This window comes from Brienomyrus brachyistius, chromosome 5 (assembly GCF_023856365.1).
Source record: "Brienomyrus brachyistius isolate T26 chromosome 5, BBRACH_0.4, whole genome shotgun sequence".
Lineage (NCBI taxonomy): Eukaryota > Metazoa > Chordata > Actinopteri > Osteoglossiformes > Mormyridae > Brienomyrus > Brienomyrus brachyistius.
This window is the reverse complement of record NC_064537.1, coordinates 23262825-23276122: the sequence shown is the minus strand read 5'-3', so window position 1 is coordinate 23276122 and position 13298 is coordinate 23262825. Positions and strand designations below refer to the sequence as shown.

Genomic DNA, 13298 nt, shown 5'->3' with positions numbered 1-13298 from the left:
GTAAAGTACCCCAACACTGGAGAGGGAGCAGTTCTGTTACACCAAACTCATTTTGTAGAATACACATTCAATGAACTAACTCATTGGAGATGACTACACTGTGTGTGTGTATGTGTGTGTGTGTGTGTGTGTGTGTGTGTGTGTGTGTGTGTGTGTGTGAGAGAGAGAGAGAGAGAGAGAGAGAGAGAGACCAGTATAAGGCAGATTCAGCATCTGCAAGCTAGTCTCAGTTTAAGGGGCTTTAAGGCTATAGGGGTGTTTAAATGTTTAATTTTTAAATTTTATTTATTTTACGTATTAATTTTTGCAAACTTCAAACAAGCATCACTTTTGTTTAATTTAAACATGCTTACTGACATGTTGCCTTTAGTTTACAGCTCTTTGCAATAGTGTGTGTTTGCAGTTTTACCGATTTAAAAACAAAATTCTGTTTTCCCTGCAGTACTGAAAATGCACAAAACCATGAACCCAAACCAAGGCTTTTTACCAAGCCATGAATATTATGTACTGTTACACAGACAGACAGGAGAGACAGACTAAAGTTATACAGTCGGTATTAGGGGGCTAAAGCCCCACCAAAACATCACTCAGTGACAAGAGTGCATCCCCACCAACGCACCTCTTTGTCCAAAATGGCAGCGAGCTCCTGGGGGGGCAACCGCTCGGCATTCTGCTGAGAAGAATGTACGGTATTGATGGGAACCTGCTTCTCCTCACGGAGGGGCGTGGTCTCCACCTGGTGCCAGCGCTGCTCTATCTCCACCTGGACGTTGGGGGTCTTGGCCCGCTGCACGGAGTCTTCGCTTAAAGACTCGGGCATGGACAGGGAGCGGTCCATCTCCATGCGGCCTGTACTGGGGGGTTCGGCAGCCCGGACCTGTCCACTCACAGGCACCATGGTGACGGGCATGGAGCTCTGCACGCTCAGGAAGCGGCGCCGCCTCTCCTCCCGCCTTCGCGCCCGTTCCCGCTCCAGGTCATCCTCCAGTGACACCCCTTGGAGGGGCGCAGGAGTCGACGATGACCCAGAGGACGCGGAGGACATGGGCGAGGTTGCTGGGGAGGAGGCAGAGGAGGAGGCAGAGCTGACGTTCACATTGTCCTCAGGCTTGGCTGCCTGCCCATCACATTCCACCTTCTCCGGCTGGCCGTGCCGGAACTCCGCCCAGTCGAAGGTTTTGGAGCGGCCCTCACGCCTGCGCTCCCGGATTCGGCTCCGGCGCTGCTCTGAATTTGAGGAGGACTGTGCCAGCCCCTCCTCTTCCACAGTGGCGGTCTCCAGGCTGGGGTGCCGCTCCACCGTTGGTGCTGAATGGCCCATGTTCAGCAGTGCCCTTGCTTTGGCCCTCTCCTCTGGCAGAGAGCTGGGATGAGCAGGAAGTAGGGGAGCGGGTTAGCCACCAGCCAGGAAAGAACTTGTCAGTCATGCAAGCACTGCATTCTCTCTTCATACCACAAGGAGTTAACGATAAATGAAAACAGCAGCTAAAAAAAAAAAAAAAAATACTGATGTCCCACGATTGGGCATGTCTACTCCAGAGACTAAACGAACCATCCACCAGCTAGACTGTACAATACACAGGACACCCACTGGTGGAAGAGGAGTACAAACATCACTGACAAGATGGGCGGGGGTAAGAGGGCAGAATGAGTATGGAATACTAGCATCATTGGTGGGAGAAACCAAAAAATATTTGAGGTTCCAGTGCCGATTAACCCTCTGGGGTCGAGTGCGTCGTCAGCAATGCAGCGTACTTTTCACGTCTATTTCAGTTTATATCTTGCTGAAATTCTCATGTAGAATCATGAAAAAAGTATTAAGAAGTATTTAAAAGCATTAAAGTTTTTTAAATTAGGTTAAATCGGCAAAAAATTACACCATGTCACCTTTCTTTGTTTTGAGGGGGTGTAGTGCCGCCCTCACCTGAAGATCGCTATTCACATTCTAAATAGCCGCATTTCCGCGTATTCAAATCGCATTCGCATGGTAATTAGATAAACAACACACCGGTGAAACGCAATCCAGGGGGGTGTGGCCAGGTGTGAATGGCTCATTCATACACATGAAAGTTGCTACATATTCAATGAAAGGAGCCCAGAAATAGTGACATGAGTTAGGTTCTTCTTATTTATTTATCCATCTGAATGTTGCAACTACACCATTTAGTCATCCTCAGGTAGCCAATACTTTGGTGATCAGATATCTGGGATCAAAACAAACTGCCACCATTACTTACTATGTACTTTTTTAATGTTTCTGCAAGTGTTCCAAACAGGATTTTGCAATGTCTATACTTTGATGTCAAATTACAAACTTCACATAAATCTGACATATTTGACACATATATGACAATATATATAAACAATATGACACATATAGTACAGTAAGATTAAGATGAGTTTAATGCCAAAACAAATAAGAAATTATTTATTTGCCATGCATTAAGTTTATGACATTGAATGAAATGTGTGACCATGCCCCAGTCAGTGAAAGTGTGTTCCCTACCCCTGGACCTCAGAGGGTTAACAAGCCAAGCAACCAAATCATAATTCAAAGCATCCAAGAAAAGGAAAAAATAAAATAAAATTCCTTCCTAAATACCATGCATTGCAAAAAGTGATCAGTGACAGGGTCAATCCTTTCATGCCAGACAAATCCCCTGACTTTACAACAATGACTGCGGTTCATGTGATGCTACAACCTATATGAGCCACTACAATCAGGACTACAGGGATGAGGAGGAACAGGAAGGCAAGACAGAATTCCAACCTGGTTTTCAGAACTGACAGTTTCAAAGGGATGTTTTTCCTGCAGGCAGCACGGAAGCAGAAGACACAGAAAGGCAGAAGCAAGATCAACAGTACAGAAGTAAGTTCACACATTCATGCAGCCCCCATCCTGCGCGGGCTTACCGGGTGACGTCAGGGGCGATGGCGGGCCGCACGCTCTTCATGATGGCCTGGATCCAGTTGCGTCGAATGCCGGAGGTCATGGCAGAGAGCGTAAACGCACATTCTTTCGTCTGTTTGCCGAAAAAACAGAGAGGCAGAAATTGCCATTTATTGTAATATGTTGCTGTAAATTACCGAGTTGTCATTTATTGTCATACTTGTATTTACTATGTGTTATTATACACACCTTAATTCGTAACCCGTGTTTCACATTTTATTTGTGATTATCGTGTTTAGAACGTGGTTTTCATTGCATAGTGCAAACAACTGTATTACGTGCGTAACGATCAACTCTCATCAAATTTTTATAGGTGACAGTAACAGCCAGCAGTGAGATGGACATTATCCCATTATCCACCAAGCAGAAATAAAACACGTGACAGTGACAGGATGTATCAGCAACCGCATTCTCTGACATGCCTGCACAACAGGCATTAGCCTGGGACCTGACTTCCTTTGGCCGCTTGGCTGCCATTGGATTCAGGCACGTCAGGTCTACGCAAGCTTCCCTGGGACGTTCGGGATGCTCCCTCGTCCCACTAGCTTGGATGCTCGCAGCAGTTAAAAATACTGCAGTTATTAATTTCTGTGCACTGACGCCACGCTGTTCTCAGCCAGACAGAATCATACACTTCACTCCTCTATTTTGACACCAACAGAAATAACCGGAACAGAGGCATGGGCTTGCCTGCAAGTCAAGGTAAACACAAACAGGCTAACTGAAGGCTTCACCTGTCCGGTGGTGCCAGAGTCTCCTCACGTCTGCCGGACATGCCGTGATCAACTACTGTCGCTCGCCATTGTTTACATTCCCGGACCCTGCAAAAATGTCAAGCGAGGACGTGGCCACTGCCCTATTTCAGGAGATATTCCTGCCATTTCGAATGGCTTCCCCACTTGTGACGAAGAGTTCACCTCACTAGCCTTACGTAAACAGGCCATTAGGAAAAGGAATCTGGAGATGAACTGTTTCCCAGGGTGGGAGGGATAACAGAGATGGTCTGAGGCAGAATTAGACTCTATGACACCCCTCACTATAGGGGGGACAGATCGTATGACCGGGCAGGATGAGACAAAGGGTCGTTTTTGGAGAGGAACCCGCAGACCAACATGAACTGCATGCCAAACGAGGCAGCTTCTACTTCAAAACAAACCAATTAGCAAACTGCCTTAACAAATCCCAGGCTGCATGAAAGGAGCACAAATTGCACTTACGTGAATCTGAAAGCCATAGTTCCTCTGCACTGGGAACTCCATGACATCATAGCATGTGGAGAGGTCGATCTCGCCATCCAGATCTGCAGCCTGAAAGAGTGGGAGCGGTTATCCCAGCCGGTCAGCCCGGAAGCACAGCGCTGTCCCCACGCTTTCAGCACTTACTTCCTCTGCGATGGAGTCCCTGTAGTATCTCAGGCTCTGGTCCGTGAGGACAAACCAGTGCTTCTTCCACTGAGGAAGGAGAATTCGAAAGCATCAGCAGCCACTTCCAATGATCCCCTCGCACTCAAGTCGTCAGGGTCGGTACTTACCAGGCCATCTTCATACAGCTTGGTCATCCATCCTTTTTTGAAGTTCAACAGGTCTGGCTGAGGGGGGGGGGGTAATCATTAATAACTGAATATCCATAGATTATAAAACGACTGTTTAACTTGTATAAATAGGGCAATCACCTACAAATCATAGACCCCGATTTTAACATATAAAGACATAAAATACCTAAAATGTATTGGGAGAAACTACACAAGACAAGAAATGGACTCGTAAAGGACCTTAATGTAAGATTTAATGAAAAGTATACTAAGCCAGTGGTTCTCAAAGTCGGTCCTCAGGCCTCACTGCCCTGCTTGTTTTCCAGCTATACCTGCCCTACACACTGCTGATTGACTGGACACACCTGATCCAGGTAATCAGAAGCTGAAAGACAGCTGGGGCTTGTGTGTGTGAGGCAGGGACAGCAGGAAAACAAGCAGGGCAGTGGGGCCCGAGGACCGACTTTGAGAACCACTGCAATAAGCCAAACACAGAATGCCCTATCACTCCTATGAAAGATTTAAACAGTTATTTTCACATGGAAATAATTTACTGAACTGAACACTTTGCAACTTCCCACATGCTGCAGTTCAGCTACATTTCCAGTGGATATTGACAGGTAATGCACAGCAAGTCCGGCTGCGTTTCCAGCTCCACATAGCAGGACTTCAGGAAACACTAACACACAGCAAACCTCCCAGGGCCACCCCAGCCCCACCCCCGCCAACCAAAGCTGGGCCCTACCTTGTTCCTGTTCAGCTTCATTCGCCCCGAGTGCTAAAAAGCCACCTGCACACTCTCGCACTTCCTCAGCGAGCTCCCAGCTCTGCACTTTTACCCTCCTGCCTGCCTATTTATAACGGGTTGGGGGCATTCCAACAGCTGCAGCTCACATGCTGACAGGAAGCTAACAGCCACACCACAGGGCATGATGGGTAGGGAAACACCCAGGAGCAGCACAGGCGAGTGGTCTGCCAATACTTAAGGGTGAGTAAAATCTGGGACAGAATGTCTGTGTGTTTGGAAGTATTTTAAGTGACTGCCCTCCCCCTGGGAGTCACGAGAACAGCCAATAAGATCAGCAGCAGCTTCCCATGAACAAAACAATGTCAATGCAAAGTTTTGTAACAGCTGAGCACCTCCGCCCTGCACCGCTTTTCCCATTAACACCAAATCTATACAGAATTTAAGAATTAAGTTTCTTTCCCTACCATGTTTGACAACATATTTCCACACTGCTGAACAGCCAGGGATGTACAGTGAACAAGAAAATTCTGTCAATTTAAACAAAGACTGCTTGTTCTTTCAGCTGTTTTATATCACATGAGTTATATAACGCATAACACATCCATCCTGATTAAATCTGGCAGCTTCTCTACCTGCACAAAAAGGACAGTTATTGTGTCACTAAGAATTGTTCTAGCAGATTTGTATAAGCAGTAATCAAAGTCAATTATGCAGTAGCCACTTTCATCTTGCTATAGATATTTTGCTGTGGATACTGGGAACAGGTGTCAGATGTTCCGCAAGGGTGCTGGACGATGTGGAATCCAATGCGCCAACGGCCTTAGGGTGATGGACCATTCTGTTAATACACGAGTTACCACTGAGCAGGGAAAGCCAGCCTAGCCGTTCCTAACCCACGCGAAATCAGCATAGCTGGTCCCCATCCGATCCTTTCAAAGGGTCCTTCCATCTTCAGTCTCAGTCCTACTCTCTGACTCACACAACCTGTGTGTCCAACATCTCAAGTCATCAAAATCCTTGCCATTTTTCAGTGCTAAGTGAAATCAATTAGGGATCGACAAATTCGCCTGCATTTAACTGGATTCCATTTCGTGCAAAAGACAGTTTTGTAGGCTTGGTATATTTTCATGGCGATGGGGGAAGTTCATACAAAGAGTCATGGTGACGGCTTACAAGCTGGAGGGCGGCTGAGCACGGGGGTGTGTCTAACAGCGCGACTCACTGTCATGCTGGACTCTGACATCCTCCTGTCCAGAGACTTGGCCCGGCGGTAGCTGGAGACACTGGATGGTGAACAGCGGTCCTGAGCAGCATCCAGCGAGAATTCCTGGATGTGACAGGAACAGCGCCACTAGTAACTGGTCTGAGCGCTCCGACATCGTCAGGGTAACGGCAAACACGTCCGGCACGTTTCAGGGAACTCCCACCCAACTGTGCCCCTGACATCCTGGATGTGTTTCTCCCATTCTGTATTACATTTCACTGCAAGTACCCCAACCACTGGCCTTGGGAACTGCTCATTAACAGGGGGTCACAGCTGCTTCACAAGCACTTTGCAGTGACACACAGGGGTGATAATGGGATGGCAATGGGGTGACTTTGGGGGTAAAAATCGCTCATTAAAACAGAGACTGCTGATGGACATGGTTGTCTTCATGGACATTAAGTGCAAAACTCAAAATCACCTCACTTATTTGCATTAAAACTTTGAAAAAGTACATCCAGTTAAGGACCAAATTCCTAAAAATCACTGAACTATTATTTGTGCTTAATAAAATCATTTCTACATTAATGTCTTGGACAAATATTTTCCCATAATTAAAACAAGCCACCCTATTATTAGTATGAACTGTCACGCAAAAATGCTAATTTTCTAGTGTTAAGCTCATAGACTTATAAAGCAAAGTGACAAAAGGATACTTTCCCAAACTAAAGACATTTTCCACATGAATGGACGATTTAAAAAACAAACTCGGCTCTCGGCACAGTCCCGAAAGGCAGTGCGGGTTCTGGTGCAAACACACCGGTTTCACAGGGAGGTGGCGACGCTCGCTGCGACCCTGGCGATGGGCGGGGGTAGCAGCGGGGCACGTTGACGACACTGGCGGCGCCTCCGAGGACGAGTTTGTCTCCATTAGCTCCACACTGTCCACCTCCAGTGCTCCAGATTTCTCTAATAGCTGAGACCGCCTGATGGAAAAGGAGAGGAGGCAAATCGCCATGACAAACGTTACCACGGGAACCAGTAGACCAGCCTATGAAAAATGATGTACAAAAAACACACAAAAGTACATTTTCATGAGTCTACACAGGCTATATACGTCCCCCACTTCAACTGCATACTATTTTTTAAAAATCAATGGCCATGATATTTTATTTATAGACAGGCCTCAGCAAAAATACAACTTAATCAGATTAGATTAACAGACAAGTTGCTTTCAAATGCAGGAAATGTTCACATTCCTGGGATAAACAGGGTCTGCAGCTATACAGCCTCTGTCTGAAATCTTAGCAGTGAACAGAGAACGTCCACCCAGGACGTCCCAGCTGTAGTGTGCCCCTAGTGGAGCCTAGCGGACCGACACTAAAACTGTGCTTATCCGGTGAAGGAGTGAACTTCTACCTTCAGAAATAACCAACAAACCAAAGGGGACAGAGATCAGAAAGAACTCGCTGCATCGTAAACAGGCATGAGTACGCGAGTCGGAGGTCAGGTGGAGGGAAGAAACAACAGACACTCATTAAGGTCTGAGAGGCGGCACCAACACAGGGAATTTATGAGGTTCAGACTGCCAGTTCAGTGATACACTGGAGGCAGATTCTCCAACTTACAGAGGCTAAGCAGCAACGGCAAAAGCAGAGGCACCAGTCAGTGAGACAGGAGCTCGCAGTGTGTGTAAGCTGGCATACTCTGGGTGTGACATAGGGGGGTGTGTGAGACAAAAAAGTACATGTACTATGTATACCACACATAGACCCTTTATGTTCTGATTCACTGATATGAAATAATTTAGTACTGTATTGTGTTCACACTGTCTTCAGTTTTTTTGCACTGTATGTTTGTATTGGTGCAGCTTATGTTCTTTTGCTGCAATATGCAAACACACTTCCCATGTTATCTATCCATCCATCCAACTAATATGTGTATGTGTTATATATATATATATATATATATATATATATATATATATATATATATATATATATATATATATATATTTTAGTGTGTGTATGTGTGTGCTGCGTATGCAAGAGAGGGTAACAGCATATGTACAAGAGGTAAACAGAGGGACCATACACGAGATGGAGACAGCATATGTACCGGAGGTAAAGAGAGGGAGAGTATGCGAGAGACAGCATATGTACCAGAGGTAAAGAGAGGGACCGTACACGAGATGGAGACAGCATATGTACCGGAGGTAAAGAGAGGGAGAGTATGCGAGAGACAGCATATGTACCACAGGTAAAGAGAGGGACCGTACACGAGATGGAGACAGCATATGTACCGGAGGTAAAGAGAGGGAGAGTATGCGAGAGACAGCATATGTACCACAGGTAAAGAGAGGGACCGTACACGAGATGGAGGCAGTATATGTACCGGAGGTAAAGAGAGGGAGAGTATGCGAGAGACAGCATATGTACCACAGGTAAAGAGAGGGACCGTACACGAGATGGAGACAGCATATGTACCGGAGGTTAAGAGAGGGAGAGTATGCGAGAGACAGCATATGTACCACAGGTAAAGAGAGGGACCGTACACGAGATGGAGACAGCACATGTACCGGAGGTAAAGAGAGGGAGAGTATGCGAGAGACAGCATATGTACCGGAGGTAAAGAGAGGGAGAGTATGCGAGAGACAGCATATGTACCACAGGTAAAGAGAGGGACCGTACACGAGATGGAGGCAGTATATATACAGGAAGTAAAGAGAGGGACAGTATGAGGACAGACGGACGGAAACGTTAGATCAGACAGCATTTGTGCGGGTGGGGGACAGGCTCTCCAGGCTGCAGTTTTCAGAGGTGGAATGGAAGCAAGCAGGAATCAGGGGGGCACAGCGACGACGGCAGCAGGGGCACAGCGGCAGGACAGAGGCGGAGTCAGGGGAGAGCAGGTGCTCCTGGAGGGGGGAGAGAATAAAACAAAACAGACGAGAGGCTAAGCTGCAGAGAGGGAGCACAACATGAAATGGAAAGTTACATACAGATTCATTATTATTAGCGAGCAGATACCTGGAAAAAAGTAAGAGCGAGAGCAAGACATGCTTTCATAAAGTTAAGTGGTTTATAGAGAAATCAACAAGTTGAAGAATCATATGTAAACAGGCTACTGATATAAAAAATACTGCAGCTGTCAAAGCAGATACTGCCACTAGATGGCAGTAAAAGCCAACATAACAGGCTCAAGGTGCTGAGATATTCAGTGGCGAAAGGACAGCTTTAAATGGCTTTAAAAAAAGTTTCAAGTCAGAAATCAAGGAAACAAAAATCTGACATTTTATAGAACTGCTGAATAATAAATTCCAATAGAACCGCTGCATTATCATAACTCATTTTCAACGTGCTACTTCGTGATGGTGTTTTGCTGTATTCTGGGTGTGGGTTGATGGCACTTTACACTTGTGTGCGGCACAGTGAATGACGGTTGTAGGCGGCCTTTATGTGGATGGAGCAGTGAGAGGATGGTATTATCAGGGGTCTAGGCAGTTCAGGGTTTTCGCTGAGAAAACAAAGAAATGCAGTGTGCGTGTGGGAGATCAGCTGAAATAGTACAGTGCTCGCTTAGCATGCCAGGGGTAGCAGGATCAATGCCTGCATCCTTCAAATGTCGAGGGTGACACATGGTTCTGTAGGTTAAGCTGCTGTGCTTGCAATCAGAAGGTCACCAGCTCGAGTGCCGTAGCTGGCAAAGGCCTTAGGGACTAACCCTGATTTCTCAAGACATGCCGCTTTGGATAAAAGTGCCTGCAGATAAATTGGAATGTATAAATGTGTTTCCACAACGGTTTGGGCCACATGAGATGTGTGTGTGTGTGTGTGTGTGTGAGCGCGACAGCCCTGATGCCAGGAGGTCCACCACATTCTCAGCTCTCACCTGCGCTCCAGGCCAAAAAGCCGCTCCACCTCCTCCCTGCCAGGGCTCCGCGTCCGCGCTCTCTGCTCCAGCCGCCTCCTCTCCAAGAGGAACGCCTCCTCATGGCTCAGCCGCTTGGCCCTGGGCACGTCGGCCAACAGGGCATACTGCCGTGCCCCCCGGCCAGCCCGTGTGGGCCTTTCGGCCGGGGCCCTGTCCCGCCCCTCCCTACAAGGAACCGGGCTCCCTGCCTCCGAGTCCAGGGAGCTTTGGGAAGAACTGATGGCGGAGGAGCCATTGGTAAGGCGGGTCCCTGAGGGGAGAAAGGGGTCCCTGGCAGCGCTGCAGTCGCAGTCAGGCGACGAGGAGGGTGGGGAGGCCAGGTGCTCTGTGTCAGAGGAGCTATACCTTTGGAGGGCCCCGGGGCCGCTGGGAGAGGGCACCACCTGCTGGCTGTCTGGCTTGGCCTTCTCCAGGGAGAAGTAGCCACTCTCCACGCGGGCTTTCCGCCCGCCGCACACCGGGCCCTGATCTGGGGAGAGCGTGGGTGAGAAGTCAGGAGACTAGCCCCCAAGAAATGAACACTGGGTACATCACTGGGGACCACAGGCAGGCCAGTGGCTGCACCCTCATCCCCAAGTCTCCATGGAAACGTCAGTGTCACCGGCCGGCCGTCATTAATACCGGCAGCCTTTGTTTAACTCTTAAGAGGCTTCCTTTTCACCATGTCTAGCTTTATCCAGAAGGATTTGTAACTAGACGCGTCTCTCTGCTCACTTACTTACTCCCAGCCCGTCCCTCTCCTGCGGGTTCCAGTCCCCCCCCCCCTCAGAGCCACACTATTTTTTAGGCCCAAAGAAATGCTGCCAGCTTCACTTCACTCCAGAGACGCCGTGTTCCAGGAAAATAAATGTCCATCTAATAAGATCCCTGTTTGTTTCCTTTTACGGCTGGGATCCCATAGGCCAGCAGAGTGGGTTTTACTGGTCCAGCTAAAGTCAGACATTACATGTTAAAAATACAGGCAAAAATAATAGAGAATCATCCCAGAGGAGGATACTAAAGATGAAATTTCCAAGTTTTAAAAATAAATAAATAAAAATAAAAAGCAGCAAGATAGTATGCAAGAGGTTTGCTGGGTTGAGTCCCAACTACTCTGATGTCAGGACTTTGACAGAAAGACACAACTTGAGCAGCTCAGGTGAGACACGTTCAGGACAGCAAATAGTCAGCCCAGCCTTACGCTCGTGCCCCCAATGCATACCGTCCTTGGAGGTGCTGGGTGGCGAGCAGCCCTGGCTCAGCTGGCTGATGCAGGAGGCGCTGCGGCTGCAGGGGATGGTGGAGCGGCCCCGGCGCTCCTCCTGCCACAGGGAGGCGCGGCTGGCAGGGACCGTCTCCACGGAGGCAATGCTGCTGGGCAGACAGGGCATGCTCACTCCGGTGGCGGAGCCAGTGCTGGTCACGGTCACCTTGGCAGGCCCAGGCTCCTGTGTGGAAGGGGGGGGAGGGGGGGTCACGAGTGTGTGGAGGAAGAGAGTAAGCAGGGAGCAGCATGGTGCTGCCATCGAGAACTGCTAATCTGCATGGCTGTCACCACCACACCCATATCCAGCTCCACAAGGGTCACACATCACGGGCGCCACAAGCTGCTGGACTGTGATCTGGTGCCCTCCTCGCATGGGAAAGGACGGCCCACAAAACACACAGAGCCAGTTACCATAAAGAATCATTAAGTCCTTTGAGAGGTGAAAAGCATAATGGGATTCGGGAGATCTGGTCTTAAACGGAAGGAAAATCGGCCCAGGAGCGGCCACCGGACTCCACGAGCAGGGACGGCACGCCGGGCCCCGTTCCCACCCAGAGGTGTTACAGAAGTCAGCCGGACAGGCATTAGGTCAACGAGAGTGGCGTGTGTGACAGCAGGCCTCCCTGAGGCGGCCTGCCTCGCCCACATGCCTCCAGCACCTGACTGCTTCGCTTGCTGACCGGCAAACTTTAGAGAGTTTATTTTACGCTCGGAAGATAATGAGGGGGTTGGAACAGGATGGGGGAGGGAAAGCAAATAACATGAAAGCATAAAACTGTATGTTCATGGGGGGGGGGGGGGGGTTTGACAAAAATATCACCTGTCTAAAGTGGAGGGTAGGGGGGTGGGGTGACAAATCACCTGTTTGGGGGGGTGGGAACATTTAATTAACACAATTGCACAGTCCCAGCTTTTCACGCCTCTACTCCACAAAGGGCCCATTATTGCCCCTGGGGGGGCAATGCGGTGTGAGGGACGGAAGACACAATGGGCACCTTTCATGGGCCAAGACACACCTCAGCCGACAGAGGGGAGTCGCCACAGTGACCAGCGGCTTATTCGTTTACTGCTCTGCGATGAGGCTCGGCAGGGGCCTTCAGAGGCCATGCCCATGGTACCGCACGCTCAGACGAGGACGTGTGGGCCTTCAGAGGCATCGAGGACAGGGAAACCCCAGGCAGGCCTAGCACAGGAAGTAAGAGGAGTGAGCCAAGAAATGAACGACCCGATTGACAGCAAGTGGCATCTGCATGGTGTCCATTCCCATATAGCAGGAAGAATGGGGAAGAGAATAAGGAACACCCCACACCTCAAGCTGAAGATCCCGAGAATCGCGACGATGAAGCACCACTGGCCAATGGAGAGATAACAGCTTTAGTGGGACTTACAAGATGGCAGTTCACCATTCTAGAGGAGCACCACCTGCTGCCGTTAATGAGCCCCTGCCAAAGAGATGAGCGTTGGAGTGCAGGTGCCAGACAGCCTGCGGAACCCAGACCCCAAGGGGCTGTGTGGCGGGGCGCAGTTCAGGAATGGGATGCCCCAGGACCATCAAGGCCGTTGACAAAGCAAAAATAAATGGATAAACAAAGTGGCCAGGCAGCACAGGGAGAAACAGACTCCCCGTGCCCCCAACCCAACCCCACCCCCGGGTGCGTGTGCCAGGATGGCCTGGAATTGCAAGGG

General features: G+C 49.0%; 1 protein-coding gene across 20 annotated transcripts in view; it reads right to left on the bottom strand.

The window, feature by feature from the left end:
* The window catches only part of si:ch73-103b11.2 (myosin phosphatase Rho-interacting protein), a 93219-nt gene that overhangs the window by 28412 nt on the left and 51509 nt on the right, over positions 1 to 13298 (bottom strand). For 8 of the 20 annotated variants that reach the window (XM_049015661.1, XM_049015665.1, XM_049015666.1 and 5 more), the window contains exons 6-15: positions 11568 to 11793; positions 10325 to 10835; positions 7254 to 7419; positions 6452 to 6556; positions 4482 to 4538; positions 4333 to 4401; positions 4168 to 4257; positions 2914 to 3023; positions 2771 to 2809; positions 620 to 1364 (exon numbers count right to left, since the gene is read on the bottom strand). In XM_049015661.1, coding sequence (XP_048871618.1) covers positions 620 to 1364; positions 2771 to 2809; positions 2914 to 3023; positions 4168 to 4257; positions 4333 to 4401; positions 4482 to 4538; positions 6452 to 6556; positions 7254 to 7419; positions 10325 to 10835; positions 11568 to 11793 — 2118 coding nt within the window. Of the gene's footprint in view, positions 1 to 619; positions 1365 to 2770; positions 2810 to 2913; positions 3024 to 4167; positions 4258 to 4332; positions 4402 to 4481; positions 4539 to 5226; positions 6416 to 6451; positions 6557 to 7253; positions 7420 to 10324; positions 10836 to 11567; positions 11794 to 13298 lie in introns of those variants that run through there. The other 12 variants (XM_049015673.1, XM_049015675.1, XM_049015674.1 and 9 more) reach the window with 6 other exon arrangements.